Here is a 27664-nt window from a genome sequence, read left to right as displayed (position 1 = left end):
TTTGAAATGGCAACAGTTCCATGGCAATGCTTTCCTAAACACAGTAGGCTTTGATGCTGAAGGTATTCTTCTTAGACATGATGTAGATGACACCTTCATAAATTTTCAGATAGTCTCAGCTGCCATCAGAGTTTATTCCAGTCCCAAGGAAAACCTAGTTATCATTTGCACACGTTCTAACCAGCAATCCCATCAGCCAGGAAAGTCAGCACACTCTTTCACTGCTGTAAATGATTTGGTAATTTCATGCAGATGCTAAGCAAAGATTGCTGAAACCAGAAGACAATTCTATGAAACTGCTCCAGTTATGATCTACTGATTCAGTCCGTTGCATAACTGAGATAACAGTTGCTTCAGCATCTCCCCAGATACATATCTGCATATTCGTCAATCTTATCTCAACGTTTGTCTCAGATGGACTGCAGCTGGAAGGTAGCTGACCGCCACATTCTCGAGGGCAATTACACATGAGCAACAAATACTGGACTTGCCAGCAATGTTCACATCCCACAAAAAAAACTTACTCAAGGAAGAAGGTTTTAAAGAGTATTTCAAATAAGCAATACTTTTCTTAATACTAATCTTCAAATCACTGTTCAAAAATCTGAAATTAAGTGATCTTGTTGGGATAACATAGTCAAGACACTCAAGTTGGGTGACAAAGATAATTTTCTACTTCAGTGCGACACTCATTTCACTTGAAAAAAAAATGATGTTCCCTAATGTGGATAGATTCACCTTACAGAACAGAATCATATGTTCAAGAATTCTTCAATAGACTGTAACAATGCAGTTAAATTTAATGTATATAGGATGGAGCCATAGACGAGGAAACAAAATAAAACTGTAAAAACATATATATCATGTTGATGTTCCAAATTACAGAAAGTATAATATTGTTAGGACTAGATTTAAAATAACATAGTCCATCAAATAATGTGATTTGTTAGTTCAGGTATTATGCTTCTAACCATGAGTGGTATACAGTAATTATTCACACTGATCATTTTTATTTATTTGTTGTAGCATGTTATTTGCATTCATAGCTGCTATAGCAATGCAAATGTACTGACATAAAACTAATCAATTGTCTGTTTTCATTTAAATAAACTCAAGTGCAAAATGTTTAGCAATGGAAATATAATCAAAACAAATTATTTCCATTCAGGGCTTATCAGCAGCTGCTGTTGGACATCAACAGAGAAATTTGAATTAAAAAATATATCCGTAAATTTAATTGAAATATGTCGACAAAAGAAAATAGACTAAGTAATAATTAGATCAATAAGGCTAATTGTTGTACTGGTTGGATAGTTTGCTAATCTCGATCCAGGAAAATATATATTTATTGATTTTTTTTTCTCTAAATATTATTGACATAACTAATATGGCCTAGATCTTCTGATCCCCAGATAGTTGGGAGTCTAGACATGTGCAGACAAATGCATTACTGGATGCCTCTGAAGTTCTGATGCATTGACTATGTAGTAATTGCTTAGGAAGTTTAAACTTTCAATAGGTAATTACATTTTGTCTGGAACACCCCTGAAAAATCCCAAACTTTTGAGACTGAGTTGCAAACTTTTGAGGGATATAAATGACTTGCTCCTGTTGTTAAAGTTAACAACAGGAAAAGTTAAACAGATTGAAACCTGCCAACTGCATGATTATTTATTGACTTTCAATAAACACTAAAGCCTTTAAATCCCCACCTGACACCAAACTCCTCCTTCATGTACCTTCCATCCTACTATTTCACCCACCCACCTGCTATCGTCTCCCTTCACATGTCCTTGCCACTCTAATCACTCACCCACCCACTTACTACCCTACCCCCGCACCCACCAGGCACACCCTATCATCTTTCTGGCACTGTACCTCCTCACCCACCAGGCATCATGCCCGGTCAGCCACACTTTCCACTCTTTTGCCTCACGTACTTAATTGTCGCCCCCTCACATATGCATTTGCAGCTGTACCCCCAACACTGACTTATCTGCCACATATTTTCTCATCCATCCGCCATCATATTCCCTTACCTACTTGGCAGCATATATCCCTGCTGTCCTAACCATTCAATCACCTCACCCAGAATTCTGAGAATGTGCAATACTGCTTTAAAAAGGGGGATGTAGTTTGACATTCAGTGCTGATTCTGCACTGCACTGCAAGGCTTCTGGCACCGTTACAATGCATTTCTCAAGAGGCCCAAATTGAAACTTCAGGCTAGAAACTTTGAACTCTTGGTAGGGTATGTTTAAAAGAAGCAGAATGGCAATCTAAATTCACTTCTTGGAAGATTTGGCCCAATATTTCAAATGTATTTTTTCTAACCCTTCTCTCATTCTTGCTTCCTTCTTATCCATGTAATGAATTACATTTTTCCTGTTAACCAACACCCAGGGCTCTTCTAATACCATTCTTGTTCTGTCAATGAAAAGTGAATTATGGTTGATTTGGAATTATTTATTTTAAATAATATTTTATGTTTCTCTTCCTCAGACAAATGCATTACTGGATGCCTCCGAAGTTCTGATGCATTGACTATGTAATGCATTCTCAGAAGCACCTGGTCTTTGTTCAATATTTTAATATAATAGAAGAGTTAAGACTGATAATTTACTGTGAAGCCTTTATCCACCTCTGTTATAATAGAATAATAATATAGAAGTTATTTTGAACAAGAAAGTCAAAATAACCTAGTATTAATAGTAATCTTAATTGCCTTATTTTTAATTATTTTAACTTTTCCAGCAAACAGCATTACATTGGAGTGCCTACTACAACCATCCAGAACATGTGAAACTGCTGATAAAACATGATTCCAATATAGGCATTCCTGACATTGAAGGCAAAATCCCACTCCATTGGGCTGCCAGTAACAAAGACACTACAGCCATTCACACAGTGAAATGCATTCTGGTAAGCATGTTGATAAAAATTCTATGCAATGACTGAAGACAATAGAAATTGCATTGTTGTGGGAATGGACCAAAAAGGAATTTCTTTGCTGTATTGTTGTTGCATCATAACTTCAGTCTATTAATAATTCACTGTCCTTTTGTGTTTTAAAAATTAATTAACCAGTAAATTGAATTAGTAATTGGAATAATAGGGTTTTTTTGTTCAATTCAAATTTAAGTAATTCAGTAACAGGTGCTATCAGTAGACAGTAGATCAATCTTCACAGGATTAGCTTTAATTTTGTTAATCTCTATCCTCCAACTGATTCTCTTGGGAAAGCAGATTAATAGCAATCACAATGTACAACTTAAAGCATCTTGAGCTAGGTTGGAGTCTGGACTCAGCCTCATTTCAAATCAAGAATGTTGCCAGAAATTGGTCCTTTGAGCTCACCTGTACCTTTGGGAAGGGTTGCACAGGCAGCTCACTGGACAAGTTGAATCATCTCACTGCTTTCCATCTTCAGATAAATTCAAAGGAATGGAAGTTGCTTTTTGGATTGGATATTGGTGAGTTGGGGGAAGGATGATTGTGTGCACTCTAAAGCCAAGGGAACACTTCTGCTCTTATTAGCTCCACAGGAAGATTTTTAAAAATTGGAAAAGAATTCATCTGCACCCAGATGATAATCAAATGGGGAAGCAATGGCCCAGTGGTACTATCACTGGACTGTTAATCCAGAGACCCAGATAATGTTCTGGGGACCTGGGTTTGAATCTGGCTATGGTAGATGGTGGAATTTGAATTCAAAGAAAAATTTGGGATTAAGAGTCTAATAATAACCAAGAATCTATTGTTGATTGTCAGAAAACCCCATCTGGTTCACTAATGTCCTTTTAGGAAGGAAACTGCCATCCCTATGTGGCCTGGCCTACATATGACTCCAGACCCATAGCAATGTGGTTGATTCTTAATTGCTATCTGGGCAACTGGGAATGAGCAATAAAGGCTGCCTTGCCAGCAACATCCTCATCCTGTGAATGAAGAAAGAAAAACAACTAAATATGTAAAATGTTAATGAAGTGAAATCAATCAGCTAACTTCCATAGTCATTTTTTCCAATCAGTGTGAATTCATGTCAGATTAACTTATTAGTCTTTTAGTTTGAAATAAACCAACAAAATAGTCATTTTCTGACCAAAATCACGTTCATTCTTAATAGTGTAAAGTTCTGACCAGTCTGTGAAATGTTGTGTCGTAGAACAATCCATTGTTAATACCTCAACTTCAATCCTTCCCTATAGTACAAAGCCTCTACTCTGTGCCATCCTCTAATCTGAAAACTAACCACTCATCTCTATCCCCTGGTTCCTGTCAGCTAACAATCTTAAATTAATGCTTATCTGCTTTATTCCATAGGTTTCAACTATGCTGGCAATCTTGTTGTGTGGTACTTAATCAGATGTCTTTTGAAAGTTCATATGCACCACATCCACCAAATTACTTTCATCGACCCTCTTTTTATCTCGAGTATTTTCAAAACAATTTCTTAGAACAGCTTGTTCTAGAGGCCAGAGCTGAAAATGTGTTGATGGAAAAGCGCAGCAGGTCAGGCAGCATCCAGGGAACACGAGAATCGACGTTTCGGGCATAAGCCCTTCTTCAGGGCTTCTAGAGGCCAGCAGAGAACTAACTATTCTAGACCTTACAATGTGCACTGTTTAATGACTGCATAAGAAAGGTGCCCTGAGGTAACTCTAATCATCAGTTGAGTGATTTTCATATTCAGTTTGAGAAAGAGAAGAATATGTTTAATACAGGTTGGTTAACCTTAAATAAGGAGAGTAAGACAATATAAGGATAGATATGGCTAAACAAAGTTGGGAATTAAGTTAGGGTTAGGTCAATAGAAATGCAGTCACTGAGATTTAAAGAGCTATTTCATGGGGAAGGAAATATTATCCATGGTGAACTAGACAAGTTAAAGATGGTATCAAATCAAAATAAAAAGGGCACAATTCGGTTTGGTTATTGGCAGGTTGCAAGGTGATCAGCATATAACAAAACTGCAAAAACAGACTTAAAGTATAATTATGAAATAAGAAATTTGAGAGAAAGCTGGATATCAATGTCAAGACAGTAATTGTTTCCACAGGTTTTAAAAAGGAAATAAGTGACTAAAGTGAGCATTCGTTCTCCAGAGACTATGGCTGATGGAATTAATGGAAAACAAGGAAGTGGTATTGGAATAGATGTTTTGCTTCTGTTTTTGTGGTGGAAAACACAAGATAAAGACATAGAAATAGTTATAAAACAGGATAAGGAAGTATTGAAATATTTAAAATAATTGCAATCAGCAGGGAGAGGATATTGAGACAACTATTGGAACCAAAGACTGATCGGTCTCCAGGTTTTATTGATCTTCCCAGGATTAAAAAGGAATGGTTACCGAGATTTTCATGCATGAGTTTTAATGTTCCAAAATATCCTAGATTCTGGAAAGATCCCATCAGATAGGAAAATAGCAAATGTAAAACTCTCTTCAAGAAAGGAGGAAAAAGAAAGCAGGAACCTGCAGGACAGTTGGTGTAAAAACAATTACAGTACAGAGAAAGTGTTAAAAATTTGTTAAGATTATAGCAAATTACTTAGATCCTTTGAGGAAATAGCAAGCAACATGGATAAAGGAGAATCTGTAAATGTGGTGGACTTTGAATTCCAGAAGACCATTCCACATCAAAAATTATCACAAATCGTAAGAGATTATGCTGTAGAAAGAGTAACCTATTAGCCTAGGTAGAAGATTGGTTTGCTAGCAGGAAACAAAGTAGGCATAAGTGAACCATTTTTGGGTTAGCAAAACATAATGAGTGAAATGCCACAGATATCAGTTTTGAGTCGAAGACCAGAGGGCATAATCTCAGAATAAGTGGTCAGAGGTTTATGACTAGATCATGAAGTTTATTCAAGGCTTAGATAGACATTTTTAGTCAGTAAGAGAATCAGGGGTTATGGGAAAAAGGCAGTGAAGTAGATTTGTAAAGTGGAATTGAGGATTATCAGATCAGATTCTAGATTAGAGTCGTGCTGGAAAAGCACAGCAGTTCAGGCAGCATCTGAGGAGCAGGAAAATCGACATTTCGGGCAAAAGCCTTTCATCAGGAAGCCCTGATGAAGGGCTTTTGCCTGAAACGTCGATTTTCCTGCTCCTCGGATGCTGCCTGAACTGCTGTGCTTTTCCAGCACCACTCTAATCTAGAATCTGGTTTCCAGCATCTGCAATCCTTGGTTTTACCTAGATTACCAGATCAGCCGTGATCTCCCTGAATTGGCTGATCAGACTTTGCAGGTTGAATGACCTACTTCTGCTTCTACGTATTTTGGTCTAAAATTGGTTTAGTTTTGTCACTCAAAACATGGCTGTATCCTGAAAACAAAAAGCTGTTTTCACTTTAAAATTATTTAATGTGTGTTAGCCGGAGTTTATATTTTCTTGGACCTTAAAACAGTCATAAAACCGTAAACCTGTGACCTTTCTTTTAACCTGGACCTTACGGATATTCTTCTCTATAGAAAGTATTTTATAACTCACCATTATTCAACAGAATTTCTTTCTTTCTTGCTTGATAAGTCAAAATTGTTGTAAAATAACTCCACCTGCTGTAACTGTAACTGTTGAATCCTCGATTGTTCCTGCTCTTCCAGCTTACCTCATTGCCGTTTTTGCAACTGAGCCCTGGGTGCCAGGACTTTAACTGTGGCTTTACTCCCCATATAAACAGGCATGTTCACGAATATTCAGTACTGAATACAACTTAGATAACAAGATGCTTCTGGGGAACTTCTTACAATCCCTCCTCAATCTCTCAGGCTGCTAGATAAAGTGACCACCTTCTAAAATGTGCTATTTAGAGGATTTTACTACTTTTAAAAAATAGTAGCAGTACATATTATAACTTTCTTATTTTTTCCACCTTGGTAGGAAGCTGCTCCTACTGAATCGTTGTTGAACTGGCAGGACTATGAAGGACGAACGCCACTTCATTTTGCTGTTGCTGACGGAAATGATGCTGTAGTTGATGTTTTGACCTTGTATGAAGGATGCAATATAACATCTTATGATAATTTATTTCGAACTCCTCTGCACTGGGCAGCTTTATTGGGTAATTAGAGCTAAAATTGCACTTAGGACATTTTTAGGCAATCATATTATGATTATGTGTCCAACAGTTCTTGGACAGGTTATGCACAATCTACATAAATTAACTTGAACATGGTTTTAAATTCTGGGTTAACTGAGTTTAATTGTTCTTTATTTTTGTTGTTTCTAATCATGGTGCAATTATCATGGCTGATTTTAAATTTGAATTTTGTTCGCATGTAGTCCTCCCAACAAAGTATGCAAACTTTTTTAGCCAGTTGCCCAAATGAATGTTCCCTTTAAATTTTATTTCTAGTGGAAGGGCTACAAATGTTTACGAGCACAATTACTTTTTCTCCTTGGGCAGTTTACATTTTACAGTTCACCAAGATTTCACCAGCTGTGAGTGACTTGCTTATTTTAATATGTAGTGTCTTCCAGATTACTGTGTAGACAGAAAAAGAACCTAGTCTAACTCCTGGTTAACTTCAGAACTGACCTCCAATTATTCACACTGACCACCCCAACTTTTTCTTCCAAACGCACCCCTTTTTAATCCCCTGACTCTCCAATTACTCTATCTAACTAGCCTCCATGACTCATCAACTACTCATCTGACCCTCAGATTACCGCAGCACGACCCCCCTGACCTGACCTTGTTAAAGTACCTATTCGAGATGGCTCAGGGAATCCCTGATGGATTTGACCTGTAAGCTTTTCTTGATTCATCCCAGAGATCGTACTCTGTGGTAGTCTGGAATATAAAACTCTTACAGACAGTTTAGTTTAAATTATTACCCTTATTTAGCAATGGCATCAATGTTACACTTTAACAGAGCTCAAGCCTGGTTTGTAGGTATCTCAGGTTTTAAAACCATTAGCAAAGTAGCGAGGCCAGCTCTTAGCCCAAAGAGCTCTCTCAGGCTACTCTTTTTATTGCTGCAAACAAGCTGTCTTTATACAGAAATTGCTATTACAATTACAAAAAGCCACATGTCCTTAATCAGATAAGCAGCAATAAAATGGCAAAAGTTTGTAGAGGAAGAGAAACTAATTGCCAGGTCGGAGTACGCTTGACTAATTAACTACATGCACATCAAAGTGGGAAAATTTGCTCAAGCCAGGCCAATGGGCAAGTGCTTTGTCCATAATGAGAGACTCGTCTAAACAATGTGGAAAAGGTCATGAGGTAACGTCGCTCAGCTAACATGCCCAGTATCACTATCCTACAAAATGGCTTTTTCCTTTAAAATCATCCTAGATTCTCTGAATGCAAATTAAATTCATAACATTCCCAGATCTCAAGCTTCAGGGAACAACACACAAACATTCAATCCATGACAAGCAAGTGTAAACTCAAATCAGACCATAAAAAGTTAACCTTTCCACCAGCTTCGGTCCTGTCTCTCTCTCTCTCTTTCTCTCTCTCTTTCTCTCTCTTTTGTGTTTTCCTAGCTTGTAAGGGTAATGAGACATTCACATTCCAGAACAGTCAAGATTAGGGAGCTGAGCTTCCTAAATTCAAACCTGCTCAGTATGGTATACATGAAAATGTATCAGGATTGCTCTATTGCGTGCATATTCCGCTCAGCTTATTATATTACAAGTCCTTTTCCTATTGAGTATGAGTTTTGGTAAGAGTCTTCAATATAAACCAGAAACTCAGTTATCCAACCTCCCACTGTGAAATACACACAGCCTCTAGACCCCGGGTGAGAAGGAAGTACTGCCACACATTCCACAAGTGAACAAATGTTATTGCCTTATTTACACCGATCCATTGATACTAAGAATAGATGTCCTTAATGTTACCAAGGCTGACCTCTACTTCAGAGTGCTGAGTGACAGCTTGCTGTGGGACTCTTTATAGCCCTTCGTATTCTCCTCAAACCCTTGTTTTGAGCTGAAGCATAGGTTGGGTATGAACTATAGAGGAGAACCTTTTGAATGAAGTGTCCTGCCTTCATTTTGCCTTTGGTCTCTGTGAAAAAGGATGGAAAAGATAACAATTCTCTCAGTCTTTCTCGACCATGGTCCTTTTCTTTAAAGGACACATTTTCATCTCCCACAATCCGCCAATATTAATGTGATTCAATAATGCTGACAATTTTGAATTGACATATTCAAGGTCTTCTCCTGACCTGTGCAGACCAAAAAATTGTCAACAGGTCTCATTAATAAATGTACTAAAGGGAATAGGTAAGCACACAAAGCATTCTATGTCACCCCCTCTTTAATGCCTTTATCTTCTCGTATGTTTAATCTTAACTTATCATCATATTTGGCATTACCAGTAAGAATAATCACAATCGTTTTCTGCAATTAACAAAGTTTGGTTATATCCATGAAGGGAATTACTCACTCATGAAAGTCTCAGTGGGTTTCTTCTCCTAGCACCTGCATTTAATTTATTTCCTCTATGATGTTGTTAATTTTGATCAAATAATTAATGTATATTGATAAATTCCAGTTAGAATGAATGGTTCTGACCTTTATCTCTTTGTGCATACTCCACCAGCCAACAATTGTCTCCACTCTACTCCTGATGTGTGTTTTGGTGACATGCCGATGCATGGTTGTAGGGAAGCCAGTACAGTCCTGAATTGTATCTAATGACCATTCTTTATGTGCAAACTAAATACTGGTTACTGATAGACTGTTGAATTTTAGGAAGCATTGCATTTGAGCCTGTTTGTGTTCTTATCCCAAATTCTTTACAGCAGAGGAGTAGAAAAGCAAGATACAGTTGATATCTTTCTCTATTCTTCCCCACCTTGAGACAGGCAGGACAGTTGGCTGAGAATAGACTTCAGGGAGATCTTTTCCAAAAATACATTAGAGCAGTTCTTGCCTAAAGTTAGCTACACATGTAAAAATGTTTACAATTACATTGCTTATGTAGTTGCAACCAAAATATATTGACTAGTTAGTGTATAATACTTTTTGATGATCAAATTATTCTTAAAAATACTTAATTTCAGTTTTCTACTATGTAAGTCAAATTTTTGAAATACAAAATGGTGTTTGTATGTACAAATCTCTATCATGAAATAACAAAATTATTGCAGCAGAAAAGGAGGCCATTTAACCTGTCTCATCTGCACTGGATCTCAGTAGGAGCAATTTATGTTTTGTCACTCCCCCCACCTTCTCTCACAGCCCTGCACATCTTTTCTTTTCAGATAACAATCTAATTTCCTCTTAAATACCGCGATTTAACCTTGAATGAACCAGAATGTAGCCAGATGTCTTTGTTATAACGTAATACGAATAACTCTGAAAACCTAGAAGTTATACAATTCTGGTTGACTGTACATTGTTTACTTATGTTATTTTCAAGTGTTTGTATTTTAATCATAATTTTATATCTGTGTTAAGGTCATGCTCAAATTGGACACCTTCTACTGGAAAGGAACAAGTCTGGTACTATTCCATCAGATAGCCAAGGAGCCACACCACTGCATTATGCTGCTCAGAGCAATTTTGCTGTAAGTACCATTCAAGGAAAAGTCTAAAGAAAAAGACATTTCTTGCCATTTTAAATTGTGCAGAATTAGTATTTTGAGTGAATATTACAGTTTTAGTTAACATTTTCAATAAGTACTATTTGTTTCTTCATAGTTAAATGATGTTACTCCCCCAGCAATTTTGTTGAGATCGGCGCCAGAGGTCATCAACAGACAAATATCAGCATTTTGACTGAAGTCAAAGATTTTTGTTTTTTGACTATGCTAGTTTAGATATCTTCAAGGCAAAATCAAGCAAGCACTTTGAAGTGAAATAGATTGCCTGAGTCAAATGTTAGGAAACAGAAAAGTGAACTGCATTGATCTCTACTCATTTATGGCCTAGAATGATGTAAGTTCCTGTAGTTTTTCTGCTGTTACCTTGTAACTAAATTAGTTGATACTAGAAGTTGTTCTTTTCTGCAGCACTCCGAGTTTAAATCATTCTTTATGGTTAGGATCAAATTTGAGTTTTTTTTAAAGTACAGTAGAACAATATGCAATATTCGTATGACACCATGGCTACTAATCTGGCTATACAGTGTATTGTTTGTTGGTTAGAAGGGCAAAAACATCAGATACATGGGAGCACCACCACCAAATTCCCCTTCAAGCTACTTATCATCCTGACTTGAACTATATTTCTATTCTTTTGTTGTCACTGGGTCACAATCCTAGAACTCTCACCGTCACAGCAGAGACTGCGGCAGTCCAAAAAGGCAGCATACCATGACTGTCGCCAGGCCAATTAGGAATAGGCAGCAAATACTGGTCTGGCCAGCGACAACCACATCGAGTAAATGAATAATTAAACAAAAAAGTTAGTGTTCTACAATGACTGGACATGGTGAAGTCCTGTTTAACTCCTGTTGTCCACCTTTATGATCCCCATTGTACAGTCTTCTTTGGCATATTTCATGGAGTATATATTTGGTCCATTTATCCTCGTATCCAATTATTATGCATATTAAATTTCTTGTGCCAGTCATTTGGCCAAAAATATTTTATCTAACTTGTCTTATACATCTTTTGCTGTGAATTCACCTGCTCTCTTTCTCTACACCTTGCTCTCCAGTTTGAATCAGTTTGCAAATTTTGTCTATTAAGTTCTGTACTGAGATTATAATGGGCCACAGTTATTGTGACAGGGCATAGCAGAGTTAATAATGTCAGTAAAGTCTAAATATAAAATCTAAAACTAAATCTTCCAATTTGGGTTAACCCACAGGTTCCTATCTTTCTGACAAGTGAGGTTAAACCTGCACCAACGGACTAGCAAACTGACCTGTGAAAATCTCAGTTCCAGTCCCATAAAGGTATAACCAGTCTAACATGTACAGGTCCCACCTGCCCCAAAACTTGTCCTAATTCCTCAGAAATGTGATGCTCTCCCTTTTATACTATTTCTGCAACAATGTGTTCAATTGAAGAGTCCTCCTGTTCTTAAGCTCACCGGTCTGTGGCATTGGGAATAATCCTGATATTAATGCTCAATGTCTTTTTTTATTAATTTCCTTCTTAATTCCCTGAAATTTGCCTTCAGGATTTCATCCCTCTTCCCTCCTTTGTCATTGGTACCAATGTGGACCATGATTACTGGCTGATCTGCCTTCCCCAGAAGGAGACCAGCAGGAGGCTAGAAGAGCACAGCCAGTCAGGCAGCATGTGGAGGTGGAGAAGTCAATGTTTCAGGTATAACCCTTCTTCAGGATGTCCAGTAGCTGCTCTGTGACCCCTTTAACCGTAGGACTACAGGGGCGTTATACCATCATGTCATCATTTTTACTTCCACAGAAACACCTGTCTGAACCTTCGACTGTGGAATTCCCTATGACTGTTGCTTCTATAAGATCACCCCTCAGCCTCCGACACTCTAGGGAAAACAGCCCCAGCCTATTCAGCCTCTCCCTATAGCTCAAACCCTCCAACCCTGGCAACATGCCAATAAATCTTTTCTGAACCCTTTCAAGTTTCACAACATGTTTCCTATAGCAGGGAGACCAGAATTAAATGCAGTATTCCAAAAGTAGCCTTAAGAATGTTCTTTACAGCTGCAACATGATGCCACAATTCCTGTACTCAATACTCTGACTAATAAAGGCAAGGATATCAAATACCTTCTACACTATCCTGTCAACCTGCGACTCTACTTTCAAGGAACTATGAACCTGTACTCCAAGATTTCTTTATTCGTAAATACTCCCCAGGACCTGACCATTAAATGTATAAGTCCTGCCCTGACTTGTCTTTCCAAAATATAGCACTTCACATTTATCTAAATTGAATTCGATCTACCATTCCTCGGCCCATCTGATCAAGATCCTGACCTACTCTGTGGAAACGTTCTTGGCTTTCCATTACACCTCCAATTTTGGTGTTGTCTACGAACTTACTAACCATACCTCGTATGTTCACATCCAAATAATTTATAGAAATGACAAAAAACAGTGGATCCAGCACCAGTCATGGAATCCCTACAGGCCGTTCGGCCCAACAAGTCAACACAGACCCACTGAAGTGTATCCCACCCAGAACCATTCCCCTACCCTATTATCCTATATTTACCCCTGATGAATGCACCTAACCTACACATCCCTGAATACTATGGGCAATTTAGCATGGCCAGTTCACCTAACCTGCACATCTTTGGATTGTGGGAGGAAACCGGGGCACCCGCAGGATACCCACTGGTCACTGGCCTCCAGTCTGAAAGAAAACCCTCCACCACCACCCTCTCTCTTCTACCTTCGAGTACATGTGATTTAACCTGGCTAAACAGTGTACAATGTGGAACCTTGTCGAACGCCTTACTGATGTCCAGATAGATCACGATGCAGAGGTGCCAGTGTTGGACTGAGGGTGAACAAGGTCAAAATTTACATGACACCAGGTTATACTCCAACATGTTTGCTTGAAATCTCATGCTTTTGGAGCGCTGCTCCTTCATCAGGTGAAGTGAAAAGAAGCGGCCCTCCGAAAGTTTGTGATTTCAAATAAACCTGTTGGACTGCAACCTGGTGTTTTGTGACTTCTGACCATATAGATCACATCTGAGTTCATCAATTCGCTTTGCTGCTTCTTCAAAAAACCCAATCAAGTTAGTGAGCCAAAATTTTCCACACACAAAGCCGTGTTGACTGTCCTTAATCAGTCCTTACCTTTCCAAATACATATAAATCCTGTGCCTCAGGATCCACTTCAAAAACTTGCCCACCACCGATGTCAGGCTCACCAGTCTATAGTTCCCTGGCTTTTCCTTACCACCTTCCTTAATTAATGGCACCACATTAGCAAACCTCCTGTCTTCCAGCACCTCACCTGTGACTATCAATGATACAAATATATCAACAAGGGGCAAATTCCTATCTGTCTGTCCTCAAATTTCCCTTGTCTTAATGATCAGAAATAGTTCTGTCTTCTCTGCCTGGCCTCCCTTTGCTCTCCAATTTGTCTCCAAGGTCTTTACCTCACCCTAATCTCTCTCTGGTCTGTGATGGCTTCCAAAATTCAGCTTACCTGAGTTGAAGAGTACTTAGAGTCACAGCGTCATAGAGATGTACAGCACTGAAACAGACCCTTCAGTCCAAGTCCATGTCAACCAGATATCTGAAATTAATCTAGTCCCATTTGCCAGCACTTGGTCCATATCCCTTTAAATCCTTATATTCATAGACCCATCCAGGTGCCTTTTAAATGTTATTGTACCAGTCCCCTCCACTTGTCCTGGCAGCTCATTCCATACACATAACACACCCTCTATGAAAAAGTTGTCCTTTAGGTTCCTTCTAAATCTTTCCCCTTTCACCATAAACCTGTGCCATCTGTTAGGCAGAATTGCAACCTGCTTGAACCCTGCTGTCCCCGTTCATCAATATGAATCTGAATTGGAAAGGATATGGAGCCTTTGAAATCTTCTGACAGAATAACCTCATGAAGATTTGTTAGATGGCTTCAATTTTAAGTGCCCATAGCATCTGGTCAAGATTAGATTAGATTACTTAGTGTCAAAAGCAAGCTGCTTAGGTTGTTCGTAATTCAAGTAGGTTTAGGCAGGCCAATTCTTCAGAGTTTTGAATTCTTGCTTGTACACCTCTGACACTAACTATTATGTACTTAAAAAAAACATATTTTTGCTGCCTCGTAGTCAATGGCCCTCTCGTCAGGTAAGAGGGAATAAACGTTGTGAGCTTTCTCTATCATCTAGCTCTGAAGTAGCAGTGACCAATAATGGGCAGGTCACATTAACTGCTGTGCTAAGTTTTCAAAAGAAATGAAGAAGATGTTCATCTCTTCCTCATCAGACTTGCGTGAGAACATGAGAAATAGGAGCAAGAGTAGGCCATCTGGCCCCTCAAGCCTACTCCACTGTTCAATTAAATGATGGCTGATCTTTTTGTGGACTCAGCTCTACTTACCCGGCGGCTTAACCATAATTCTTGATTCCTTTAATATTCAAAAAGCTATCTTTGCCTTAAAAATATTCAACGTGGTAGCCTCAATTGCTTCACTGGGCAGGGAATTCAACAGATTCACAACCCTTTGGGTGAAGATGTTTCTCCTTAACTCAGTCCTAAATCTCTTGTCCTTTATTTTGAGGCTATGCCCCCTAGTTCTACTTTCACCCACCAGTGGAAACAACCTCTCTGCTTCTAATCTATTCCCTTCATAATTTTATATACTTCTATAAGGTACCCCTCATTCTTCTAAATCTCAATGTGTATAATCCCAGTCTACTCAATCTCTGCTCATAAGACAACCCTCTCAACTCTGGAATCATGCTTGAGAACCTCCTATGCATCCCTTCTAGTGCCACTATATCCTTTCTCAAAGAAGAAAACCAGAACTGTAGACAGTACTCCATGTGTGGCCTCACCAGCACCTTATACAGCTGCAACATAACCTACCTGTTATTAAACTCTTCTTCTTGCAGTGAAGGACAATATTTCATTTGCCACCTTAATTACTGCTGCACCTGCAAACCAACTTTTTATGATTCATGCAGAAGGACACCTAGGTCCCTCTGCACAATAGCATGCTGCAATTTTTTGCCATTTAAATTATCCATTTTGCTGTTATTCCTACTACAATTGATGGCCTCACATTTAACAAAATTGTCCTGTATCTGTCAGACCTTTGCCTATTCACTTAGCCTATCTGTAATCCCACTGCAGACTTTGTGTCCTCTGCACATTTTGTTCTATCAATCTCTATCCATGCTAATACATTATCCTTAATGCCATATATCTCTACCTTATGCAGCAGCCTTTTGTGTGGCACCTTGTTGAAAGCCTTCTGGAAATGCAGATGCACCACATCCATCATTTCCCCATTGTCCACTGCGCTTGTAATATCCTCAGATAATTCCAGCAAATTAGTTAAACATCAGCTGCCTTTCATGAACCCCAAGCTGCATCCACCTGATGAGACAGTTTCTACCCAAATCTCTCACTATTTCTTCCTGGATGATAGATTGAAGCATTTTCTCCACTTCAGAAGTTAAGCTAATTGGCCTATAGTTACCGGACCTTTGTCTACCTCCTTTTTTAAATGGTGGTGTCACATTTACTGTTGTCCAATCTGCTGGAACCATCCCTGAGTCCAGAAAATTTTGATAAAATTACCATAAGCACATTTGTTATTTCACCCGCCATCTCTTATTTACCTGGGATGCATTCCATCAGGACCAGGAGATTTATCTACCTTTAGCCCCATTAGTTTGCCCAACACTACCTCTTTAGTGATAATAATTTCTGTTTCTAGGTTCTCATCTGCCACAGCCACATTGTCATCAATAATTGGCATGTTATTTGTGTCTTGTGAAGAATGACACAAAATACTTGTTGAATGCCTAAGCTATTTCCTTATTTCCCATTATTAAAACTCCCCTCTCATCCTCTAAAGGATCACTATTTACCTTAGCCACTCTTTTTCGTTTTATATATTTGTAAAAATGTTTGCTATCAGTTTTTTTTTATTCTGAACTAGTTTACTCTCATAATCTATCTTACCTTTCTTTATAGCTTTTCTCATGGCTTTCTGTTAACCTTTTAAAGATTTCCCAGTTCCCTAGTTGCCCACTAATTTTTGCCACTTTGAATGCATTAGGTTCAATTTGATACCCTCCTGTATTTTGTTAGATATCCATGGATGATTTTCCTTTTTCCTTACAGTCCTTTCTTTTCACTGGTATATACATTTGCTGGGCACTGTGAAAAATTGATTTGAAAGTCCTCCATTGTTCCTCAATTGTCCTGCCACATAGTCTTTGCTCCCAGTCTACCTTAGCCAACTTCTCCCTGGTCTCATCATAGTCTCCTTTTGTTTAAGAACAAGACATTGGTATTGGAGTTTACCTTCTCACTCTCCAACTGTATTTTAAATTCAACCATACTGTGATTTCTTCTTCCAAGAAGATCCCTTAATATGAGACCATTAATTATTCCTGTCTCATTACACAGATCTAGGATAGCTTGTTCCCTCGTAGGTTCCCTTATGTGATGTTCGAAGAAACTATCACGATACATTCTATGAACTCCTCCTCAAGGCTGCCTTGACCGACATGGTTTGACCAATCAATATGTAAATTAAAATCTCCCATGATAATTACAGTACCATTTTTACATGCATCAGTTACTTTTTAATTGCCTGCCCCACCACGATATTATTATTTGGTTGCCCATAGGCTAAGTCCCCTTTCTAATTTCCATTGATTCAACCTTTTTCTCCATGTAAGCTCTCACTACCGCCTTGATGTCATCCTTAAATATCAGAGCACCACCACCTCCCTTTCCTTCCTGGCTTCTCCTGACTTGGGAATTAAATGGGCAAACTAGAGTCTGAGTTATGTTTCATTCTGTCATCAGATTTTGGTCTCCTTCCTTTGCCAGAGCTGCCTCAGTTTAAATTATCTTTCTTTGTTGCCTGGAATTCTCTCTTCTTCCCTTTTCTTCCTCTTCATTTTTCCATATTCTACCCCTTTTCCTGTTTTTTCCTGGAAATATCTTGCTTTTAATTTGCTGAGATTCTATTTCTTGTCTTAGCCAATATACCATTTTGATTTATCTGTTTCATTATCCTCAGTTTCTAGCTCATTTTCCATTTTCTGATTTTCCTGGCTCTCAGGCAGAACTCCACCTCTAAGTTCCTAACTATTACTTCTAATCTTTCTAAGGGCAAATCTGTCAGTTTCTCACATGTTATTTTGTTCTGATCTATTAAAACATTAATATGGAATGTAAAAATCTTGGCACTCTTAAGTCTCAGAGATTCAAGAAAACATTTTAGCAGTTTCTTTGCTTTATAGCTTTTGAAGGAACAATTTGGTTATCAACTTCAGTTGTTTTACTTGCGAATTGAGTGTTACAGATTGAGTTTCCAGATGTATAATGGCAAGGTGAGGAGAGGTCTTGGCTTTTTTTTGGCCAGATTTTGGATGCATGAAGAGAAATGATCTTCCTCTGATGGGCACAAAGGCTACCTTAAAAGAAGTCATCCCTTTTTTCCTGTCACCTGTGAGTGCAGTGAAAAGTACCTGCACTGCAGTGCCTTGTCTCCACCTTTCCATGTTGCAAGTGCAATAGTAGCACAAGCAGCAAGAGACACCTAAGTGGCCTGTAATTTATTACTTAGGGGCTTTCCCCACTCCTCCAGCAGAGTGCTTTGAAATCCAGCCTTTTATTAGGAGGTGGTGTCCAATGAAAAAGGAGCTGTGTTCATGAGAGATTGCTGAAAGGTGGTTTATATAAACTTGAATGCAAATTTGTGGAATTAATTTAAATTTTTTCTTGCATAGGAGACTGTTGAAGTATTCTTGAAGCATCCATCAGTGAAAGATGACCCAGACCTGGAAGGACGGACAGCATTTATGTGGGCTGCAGGAAAGGGTAGTGATGATGTCCTTCGAATCATGTTAAGAATAAAATCAGACATTGACATCAATATGGCAGATAAATACGGGGGAACAGGTTAGTTTTCTGGTTTAAACCATTGAGCCACTTTTGCACTGGACAAACTATTTATGCATAGTACTCACTTTGGTTATCATCCATGCAGTTTTGGGGGGATCAAATGGCCTATGTTGGTGATAGTTGATGACTACCTAATCTTAGAGATTTTCTTCCTCTCCAGTACCTGCTTTTAGCTGGTTTTATCTATACTAAACCTCACTTTTCTCATGTATATTTTTTGTGAAGTGGTTGTTATTCCACAACGGGTTGGTGATGATTCGCCACGGCAGATTCACCGCCAATAATTCGCAGCCAGTATTTCTCCACTGGGGTTGTTTGACCTCTAGAGACTATTTGCCACTGGAAATATATATATATGTACTGATTGTTTTCCCTCCAGTCTGTTCTTTCATATTTCTCAGTCCCCTTTATTTATACAACTACATACTACATATTGATTAAAAAAAAAGAGGTAAAATAAATATCATTTTATTGGTTAATTCTAACTTCAGGAAAACATTCTCTTATAGCACTGATAGCTGCCTGCTCAAAGTCACAATGGATATACTGTGGTCTGGGATTAGGTACCAAGGACTTCACCATTTGAAACATACATACATTGACCGCTGCTTATTTAGTAGAAGTATATACAATATTGGATGAACCCCATCAAGTCTTTTTGCTAAAATACAATATACAATATGTGGATCTGTCCGTTACATCGGCCCCTTTGTTCACATTGGCAAAACTTAATACTTGAATCACTCTTGGATAGTTTATCAAAAATATATATAAAACCATCATGGTAAAACTTCTTATTTCCACGTTTACTAATAATTTCTGTTTCCATACTAAAAATTCCTGTTCCAAAAATACAAGCTTAAAAAAACTCTCCTGTAACGAAAATAAATTGTTACTGAAACAACGCAAACACTACCTTAACCAATATAACGACAATTTTATATACCACCAATATTCAAAATATGCGACTTACTTGCGGCAGCGAATCGTCTTCAGTGGCTAATGGGCGGTGGCTAAGCATCCTCGCTGGTCAAAAGGCAGTGGCTAATCATCGTCAGCGAATCTGCTGTGGTGAATGGTTCCATCCCGTCCACAACGACCAATTATCTAACATTCTATTAGGGTTGTTTTTCAGTCCTTTTTATATATAACATTTCTTCCAAGATCTTAGACCTGTCAATATCATCAACTAGAGACAGAGTTTCAGTAGCTAACATGCACTTAACTTTTCTCATTTTCTAAAAGCAAGGATTTTCACAAATCCTCCTGTACTGTAAAATCCGTAACCAAAACTTGCATGCAAGACACCTCTAAAAAATGATTAATGTAATAATTTTGGAATCACTCAAGTTTGGGAACTTTAGTATACTTGTCTCTATTTTCAATTTTTTTAAAGTTCTGTTAACTCTCAAGATGCCCTCTTTGATTTTGTTTTGTGGCCAGGATAAGTTTCAACACACCAGGACTTTCATCTGTTCTAGTCTGTGTGCCTAACCAGTAAAGATGTTTGATGAGACTCCACAGCTGTTCCATCTCATTCTTCGTAGCAGCCATATTTTTCTGTCCAGATTGGGTTCAGATTGCAATAGGAATGACATTTTCTAATTAAAACTGTAGGCATAGAATTGCATCTGACTTACCCTGCTAAATTTTGAAATGCATTATTTGAAAGCTTCAGAAGCTTGAATGCCAATTTTGAGTTTCTTCCTCATTTGATTCATAATCTTTTCATCAGTCGTTGGTGCAATCCACAGAATTCTGGTACACATCGTAAACATGCCTGAAAGTCTTCCTTTATAATGCCAGTTGGAGTCAGCCTTCAGTTGTAAACATAATGTTAATAGAACTGCCCTTTATTGCCAGCAGCTAGCCTCTTGCCAATTCAAACCAACCCATTACCCCACCCACCACACCTTTCGCTTACACCCTTTATTTCAATTAAACTAGTATCCACCATAGACAGCCCTCAGGAACCCTGGTGAATTGAAATAAAATAAGGTCCTATGTGTCTATCGCAGATTTCTCACCTTTTTTAAGGAAAAGAATATTAATTTGAAAGCCCATTCAATTAATTTTTTTCAAATGTTTAATTCTTTATGAAAGCAAAGGTTTTATTCATAGCCACACACAAAGCCTTTATAGTCACTTAGAGCTGTCAATCAGTTGTGTAAATACTACTCCCCACTGTGATGATAATAGGTTGTGGAATCAGTCAGTCAGCACCTGATCCTCAATGATAGTCCTCAGGCATATGTCAGCTGAGGGCTAGCAAGATTGCAAGCAGCTGCAGCAGGCTTTTTTGAACTTGAAGGATTTGGGGATTTAAGTGACTTGACAGCTTGGCAGTTCTACTGATCAATTCTGTTTTTTGCAGCATTCCTGTTTACCCTTAACAATCCCAAAGCAAACTTTAGTTCTTCTTCTAAAGATCATCTTTGTTTTTCAAAAGTGTATTTTATCTTTTCAAAAGGACCACGCCATCCCCACTAAGTGTAAATAGTGGGTGCATGGTTCAAGGCAAAACGTGGAAATCAGGTCAGGTCTCTGGTGTCATTTGGCAAATGCACAAAGCCTTTCTGGCTCTGTAAACATCTGATTCAAAGTTTGTCAAACTAGAAAATACATTTTAGTGGTTTTGGTCAGACCAAACCTGAAGTTATCTCAACTGTAAACCTTATTCACTGTAAACTTTATCTGCTATTTTAACAGCTTGTAAAATAATTCAAAAGCCAACTTTGTGGTTAGATATTACATCTAAGATCAGAAAAGTTATTTTGGACATGAATGTTCTCTATTCTTTGAGCCCATTTTCATCAGCGTTTCATCCCATTCTAATTTTAAATCTTCTCTTCTTGCCCATATTTCCTTAGCATACATGTTTTGATTTTGTGAAATAGAAACACTTTTTTTTGTCTACGCCATTTTTGTGTTGTCTCACTTCACTGTGCTATTGTGAATTGCACGCTTGAGTTATGAACTGAAATTCTGGTTCTCCGAATATAAAATTAGGATATTTACAAATTTGACAGTGCAGTGTCAATTTTGGTAATTTGCACAATGTTCTACTCTTGCAAAGGCAGAAGTTGGTGTGTTTGGGGTCAAGAAAGCAGAATGTGAATTTACAAAGGAATAGGTCTGAGGCAACATTTTAATTAACTATTCTAAAAAATCACATCAGCAAATAAAAATTGAGCTGACAAGTAGATCCTGCATTTGTGGGAGGAAAAGGTTAATAAAAATGTAACTAGTGATGAAAGATGGATGACTGTTGATGAGACATTCCCTCTCTTCTTTTGTGATAAAGCTGGGGTAATGGGGAGGTAGAGAATAAATTCATACCATTCACTATACTGCCATACTCCATACTACTTTCCTCAAAGCGTTGTGAATCTGTAGCATTCACTATCCAAGAGTATAATGGATACTGTGGCATTTAATAAACTTGAGGAGACGGACAGTTTTTTAATGAGTGGTGGATTGTAGAGAGTGGACAAAAAAGTGAAATTGAGGCTAAGATGAGATCAAACACGATCGTGTTAAGTGGTGGAGCAAGCTGAAGGGCTGAATTGCCTCTCCTATTCCTCTTTCTTATGTTATGAGGATCTTAGTGAGTTTTGAGAAGATCTATTGCCATTCCTAAAGCAGAGATGGTTTCAGCAGATATGATTATTATAAAGGATTATGATCAGGCTAAATAAAAAGTAATTGCTTTAACTGATGGGTTTGTTATCTAGTCCTGCTGAATTTAATTAATTAGCGAAAGTGATGAGTGAAGTTTTCTTTAGATACATGCATTGAGTTGTGCGATCTCTAATGCTCTATCTGAAAGTAAAGCAGATTCATCAGTAACTTGCAAAGAGTTTTCAGTACATCTCAAAAAGAACAGAATTGCACAGCTACGGGGAAAATATAGGTATATGGAGCTATGTTTTCAAAGAATTAGTGTAGATATGAATGTCTTCCTCCTGTGATGGTTGATTCTAAGTGTAGGAGACATTTTCTTAGGTACTGTATTTGGCTCCATTATATACAGATTTTCCTAAAGTTTTCCCCTTCCTACCTTAATGATATTTATATCTACGTACACTTGGTTTATCCACAGGATTTACAATTAATTGCTAATTATCAAATACTGAACTACAGTTATTGATTATGACATCCTTTTTTTAAGGAACAGGGGATAAGAATCCATTGGTATCTATTTCATTGGCAGTGTCCGTAATAAGTTTTGCTTACTCAGTAAGCCTGTGCTTGTTAGATTATCGTGAATTCTTGTGTGCCAGTGAACTGAAAAATTTTTATTGTTGTCTGCACATCTTCTCATCACACCTTACATCTGCAACCTCTTTCAGCCTCATGTCCCCTCATGAAACCTTGTCTTCAATCTCAGGTTCGTTGTTCATTTTTCCTTCTATTCATCCCAATATTGGTGACAGACCAGTTGTCTCAGAATCCTACATTTTAGAATTCATTACCTAAATATCATTACTTTTCTGTTTTATCCCTTTTGAAAGCCTTAACTGTGCTTATCTTTTCAACCAAACTTTTGGTAATGGTCTTAGCTCATTCTGTTTATTTCTTCTACCTAGTTTTAAATTACCCTACTTTTTCCCATTAAACACATTGGAATATTTTTATCTTGTTATCAAAGAAATATTTTTATCTTTTTATCAAAGAAATTATAAAATTTATTGTCACTGTTTCATTTGCTTAATCTTCTTCAGATACACAATCATATGCTATGACAGAGAAGGATAAGAATTCCCATGGGAATTTAAATGGTGTACTCCTTCAAGGGAGACAATACCTATTACTCTCTGAGTAAGATGAAAGTAACTGAAACCCCTTGACCTCATTACAAATGAACTGATAATTTAAGAGAATATCTACCCATTGTCTGGAAAGATAGTAGGGTGTTGTTTGTTTGGGTTAGGACTATTATTAGTTGTGCTGTCCCAGCACCACACTCAACTCTGATCTCCAGGATCTGCAGTCCTCACTTTCTCCTATAGAACTATGCACCCAACCTCTGCAGTGAATGTATGTCTTTTCCACAAAAGCAGTCTAAACTGTACTTTTAGAAGTTACCTTATAACAACTAAAATTCAAAAGCATGACTCCACAAAGGAAGGCAAAGAAATAATTAAAGTCTAAACCAAGCTTTATGCCACAGCCTTACTGATAGGATCACTGAGGAACCAAATGACATGTTGCATTCAAAATCTTCTATCATAGAGTCATACAGCATGGAAACAAACCATTCAGTCCAACTAGTCCTTGCCGATCATAATCCAAAATTAAACTAGTCCCACCTGCATGCTCCTGGCCCATATCCCTGAAACCTTTCCTATTCATGTATAATTATCCAAATATCTTTTAAATGTTTTAATTGTACCCACATCCACTACTTCCTCAGGAAGTTCATTCCACGCATGAACCACTCTCTCTGTAAAAAAAAAAATGCCCTTCACCTTTTTTAAAATCTCTCTCCTCTCACCTTAACAATGTGTCCCCTAGTCTTGAAATCCCCCATCTTAGAGAAAAGACAACTCCCATTAATTCTATCTCTACCTTATTATTTTACAAACTTCTATCAGGTCGTCTTTCAACCTCCTATGCTTCAGTGAGAAAAGTCCCAGCCTATCTAGCCTTTGTTTATAACTCAAGCTTTGCATACCCCAGCAACATCCTGGTAAATCTCTTCTGAACCCTCTCCAGTATCGTCATATCCTTCCTGTAACTTGGCGATCACAACTGGACACAGTATTCCAGAAGAAGCCTCACCAATGTCCTGTACAACCTCAATGTAACTTCCCAATTCCTATAGTCAAAGGACTGAACAGTGAAGGCAAGCATGCCAAACACCTTTTTAACCACCCTGTCTACATTTGATGCAAACTTAAAAGAATCATGCAGCTGAACCTCTATATCCCTCAGTTTTACAACATGACCCAAAGTCCTATCATTGATTGTATAAACCCTACCCTTGTTTGTTGTACCAAAATGCATTTAACCTCGTATTTATCCAGTTTGAACCCAATCTGTCATTTTTGAGGCCATTGACTAATTTGATCAAGATCCCTTTGAAATCTTCACTGCGTACTATGCCACTGATTTGGGTGTTGTCCACAAACTTACTCACCATGCCTTCTATATACTCATTCAAATCATTTATATAACTGATAAACAAAAGAGGATGTTAGGAGATTATAGGGTGACCTGGACAAGTTAAGTGAGTGGGCAGATGCATGGCAGATGCAGTGTAATGTGGATAAATGTATGGTTATCCACTTTGGTGGCAAGAACAGGAAGGCAGACTACTACCTAAATGGAATCAATTTATGTAAAGGGGCAGTACAGAGAGATCTGGGTGTTCTTGTACACCAGTCAATGAAGGCAAGCATGCAGGTACAGCAGGTAGTGAAGAAGGCTAATAGCATGCTGGCCTTCATAACAAGAGGAATTGAGTATAGAAGCAAAGAGGTGCTTCTGCAGCTGTACAGGGCCCTGGTGAGACCACACCTGGAGTACTGTCTGCAGTTCTGGTCTCCAATTTTGAGAAAAGACATTCTGGCTATTGAGGGAGTGCAGCGTAGATTCACGAGGTCAATTCCTGGAATGGCAGGATTACCTTACACTGAAAGACTGAAGCGACTGGGCTTGTATACCCTGGAGTTTCGAAGACTGAGAGGGGATATGATTGAGACGTATAAGATTATGAAAGGATTGGACACTCTGGCAGTAGGAAACATATTTCCACTGATGGGTGAGTGCCGAACCAGAGGACACAGCATAAAAATATGGGGTAGACCATTTAGAACAGAGATGAGGAGAAACGTCTTCACCCAGAGAGTGGTGGCTGTGTGGAATGCTCTGCCCCAGAGGGCAGTGGAGGCCCAGTCTCTGGATTCATTTAAGAAAGAGTTGGATAGAGCTCTCAACGATAGCGGAATCAAGGGTTATGGAGATAAGGCAGGAACAGGATACTGATTAGGAATGATCAGCCATGATTATATTGAATGGCGGTGCAGGCTCGAAGGGCTGAATGGCATACTCCTGTACCTATTGTCTATTGTTTATTGTCAAAACACTGCTGGTGACAGGCTTCCAATCTGAAAAGCAACTCACCACCGCTACTCTTTGTCTTCTACTAATGAGCCAATTGTATCCAACTGGCAAGCTTAACCTGAATTCCATGTGATCTAACTTTACTAGTTAGTCTACCCTCGGATGCTGCCTGAACTGCTGTGCTCTTCCAGCACCACTAATCCAGAATTTGGTTTCCAGCATCTGCAGTCATTGTTTTTACCATGTGAAACCTTGTTGAAGGCTTTACTAAAGTCAGGGTGTGCTAATTAAGTTTATTGTGTAATATTGTTCTGATCAGCCTGCCACTGCAGGACAATTTGATTTGTGATCTATAGTGACCTTGTAATGTGCGTAATCATCTTTTTCTCAGTTTCGACCTCGAGATACTTGCACATTATACTGTTTGTACTAGGGAAGCGTTAGGATGCCCCCTTTGGTAACAGACGAAACTGCGGCAGCTGCATGTTGTGTCTTTAGCTGCTCTCAGAAAAAGTGTGTAGTAATAAAAATAGGGTGTGTTCATTGCTTCTGTTACCATTGCTTAGCTCCATGGTGACAAATGGATATTGTGCCTTAAGAAATTCAATCCATCCATCTATCCATAGATACTGACAGCATTGAAAGCTTTTCATTGTTTAGGTTAATGATGAAAGTGAAATTCCTCCTCCCTAGTGTAGGAAACAAGTAGCACATTTGCAGGAGCCACTCCACAGTGCTGTCGTCAGTTACTGGATATGACGGTAGCTGAGCTAGCTGCACAGACAAAGACTTTTTTGTATTTGCTTGGCCTGAGAATCCCCTTGATCACTGTGACTCCAACATTGAATATCTTGATTACAAGACAACTTGTGTACTTGAAGTGGGAAACAAGCAAACAGCATTAGAATGACTGATAGTGGAAAAAACAAGCCATGCTGACACAGCAGCTCTTTATTGTCTTGCAGTTATAGGCATCTTAAATGCTATTTGTTTAACAGAATGACAGCATCTATTTCTTAAGAGGAGGGAAAAAGGCTGAATTTCGGATTTAGGAAGAATCAGCCAGTAAAATACCTGCCAGTAAAATACCTGATCGCGCCAAACCTTCTAAACAGCAAGGGATTGCTTGCCAAATACCTTAATTCTAATGAGCAACAGAGCACATTGAACATTTAACTATAAATCCACAGCAGATTGCCAGCATCTCGATTATGACAACAAAAACTAAGATTATATATAGAGATATTCGCAGATGTACATGGACACCCCTTTTCATATCAAACCATATTTTCTTTGTCCTTTATAAACTAAAGGACAATGTTTCAATAAATTGATGGGCATAGATAAGGTGAAAGGCAAGAATGGGAGAGTTCAAAACTAGGGGGCATATTTTTAAACTGAGAGGATTAAGTTTTAAAAACGACATGGGAACAATGTTCTTACATAGAGAGTGGTTCATGTGTGGAATGTCAGTGAATCATAGAATCCCTACGGTGTGGAAGCAGGCCATTCGGCCCATCGAGTCTGCACTGACTCTCCGAAGAGCATCCCACCTAGGTCCACCCACCTACCCTGTCCCTGTAACCCTGCATTTACCATAGCTAATCCACCTAGTCCGCATATTCCTGTTCACCATAGGCAATACAGAATGGCCAATCCACCAAATCTGCATATTTTAGGACTATGGGAGGAAACCAGAGCACCTGGAGGAATCTTATGCAGACGCAGAGAGAATGTGCAAACTCCACACAGACAGTTGCCCGAGGGTGGAATGGGACCCAGGTCCGTGACATTGTGAGACAGCAGTGCTGACCACTGAGCCACCATGGTGCCCATGGTGGCAGATGCAGATATAGTCACAACATTTAAAAGACATCTGGATAAACACACAAATAGGAAACGTTTGGAGGGCTATGGGCCAAACTCAGGCAAGTGGAACTAGTTTAGTTTGGGAACATTGTCGGTGTGGAATAGTTGGACCGAAGAGTCTGTTTCCATGCTGTATGACTCTATTAACAGTTGCACATGTAAAGAAAGTATTGAAGAATATTTATTACAGCAAACAAGAGATTGTGTAA

General features: G+C 38.5%; 1 protein-coding gene across 12 annotated transcripts in view; it reads left to right on the top strand.

Annotated features, from left to right (window-relative positions):
• Positions 1 to 27664, top strand: part of invs (inversin) — a 279900-nt gene that overhangs the window by 120167 nt on the left and 132069 nt on the right. For all 12 annotated transcript variants that reach the window (XM_043690027.2, XM_043690031.2, XM_043690029.2 and 9 more), the window contains 4 exons: positions 2755 to 2922; positions 6887 to 7067; positions 10424 to 10533; positions 18344 to 18515. In XM_043690027.2, the coding sequence (XP_043545962.2) occupies positions 2755 to 2922; positions 6887 to 7067; positions 10424 to 10533; positions 18344 to 18515 (631 nt within the window). The remainder of the gene's footprint in view (positions 1 to 2754; positions 2923 to 6886; positions 7068 to 10423; positions 10534 to 18343; positions 18516 to 27664) is intronic.

Source organism: Chiloscyllium plagiosum, unplaced genomic scaffold, assembly GCF_037043375.1.
Source record: "Chiloscyllium plagiosum isolate Xiang-an unplaced genomic scaffold, Cpla_swu_hap1 HiC_scaffold_5, whole genome shotgun sequence".
Classification (NCBI taxonomy): domain Eukaryota; kingdom Metazoa; phylum Chordata; class Chondrichthyes; order Orectolobiformes; family Hemiscylliidae; genus Chiloscyllium; species Chiloscyllium plagiosum.
Note: the sequence above shows the minus strand (reverse complement) of the source record. Positions and strands in the feature narration are given on the sequence as shown.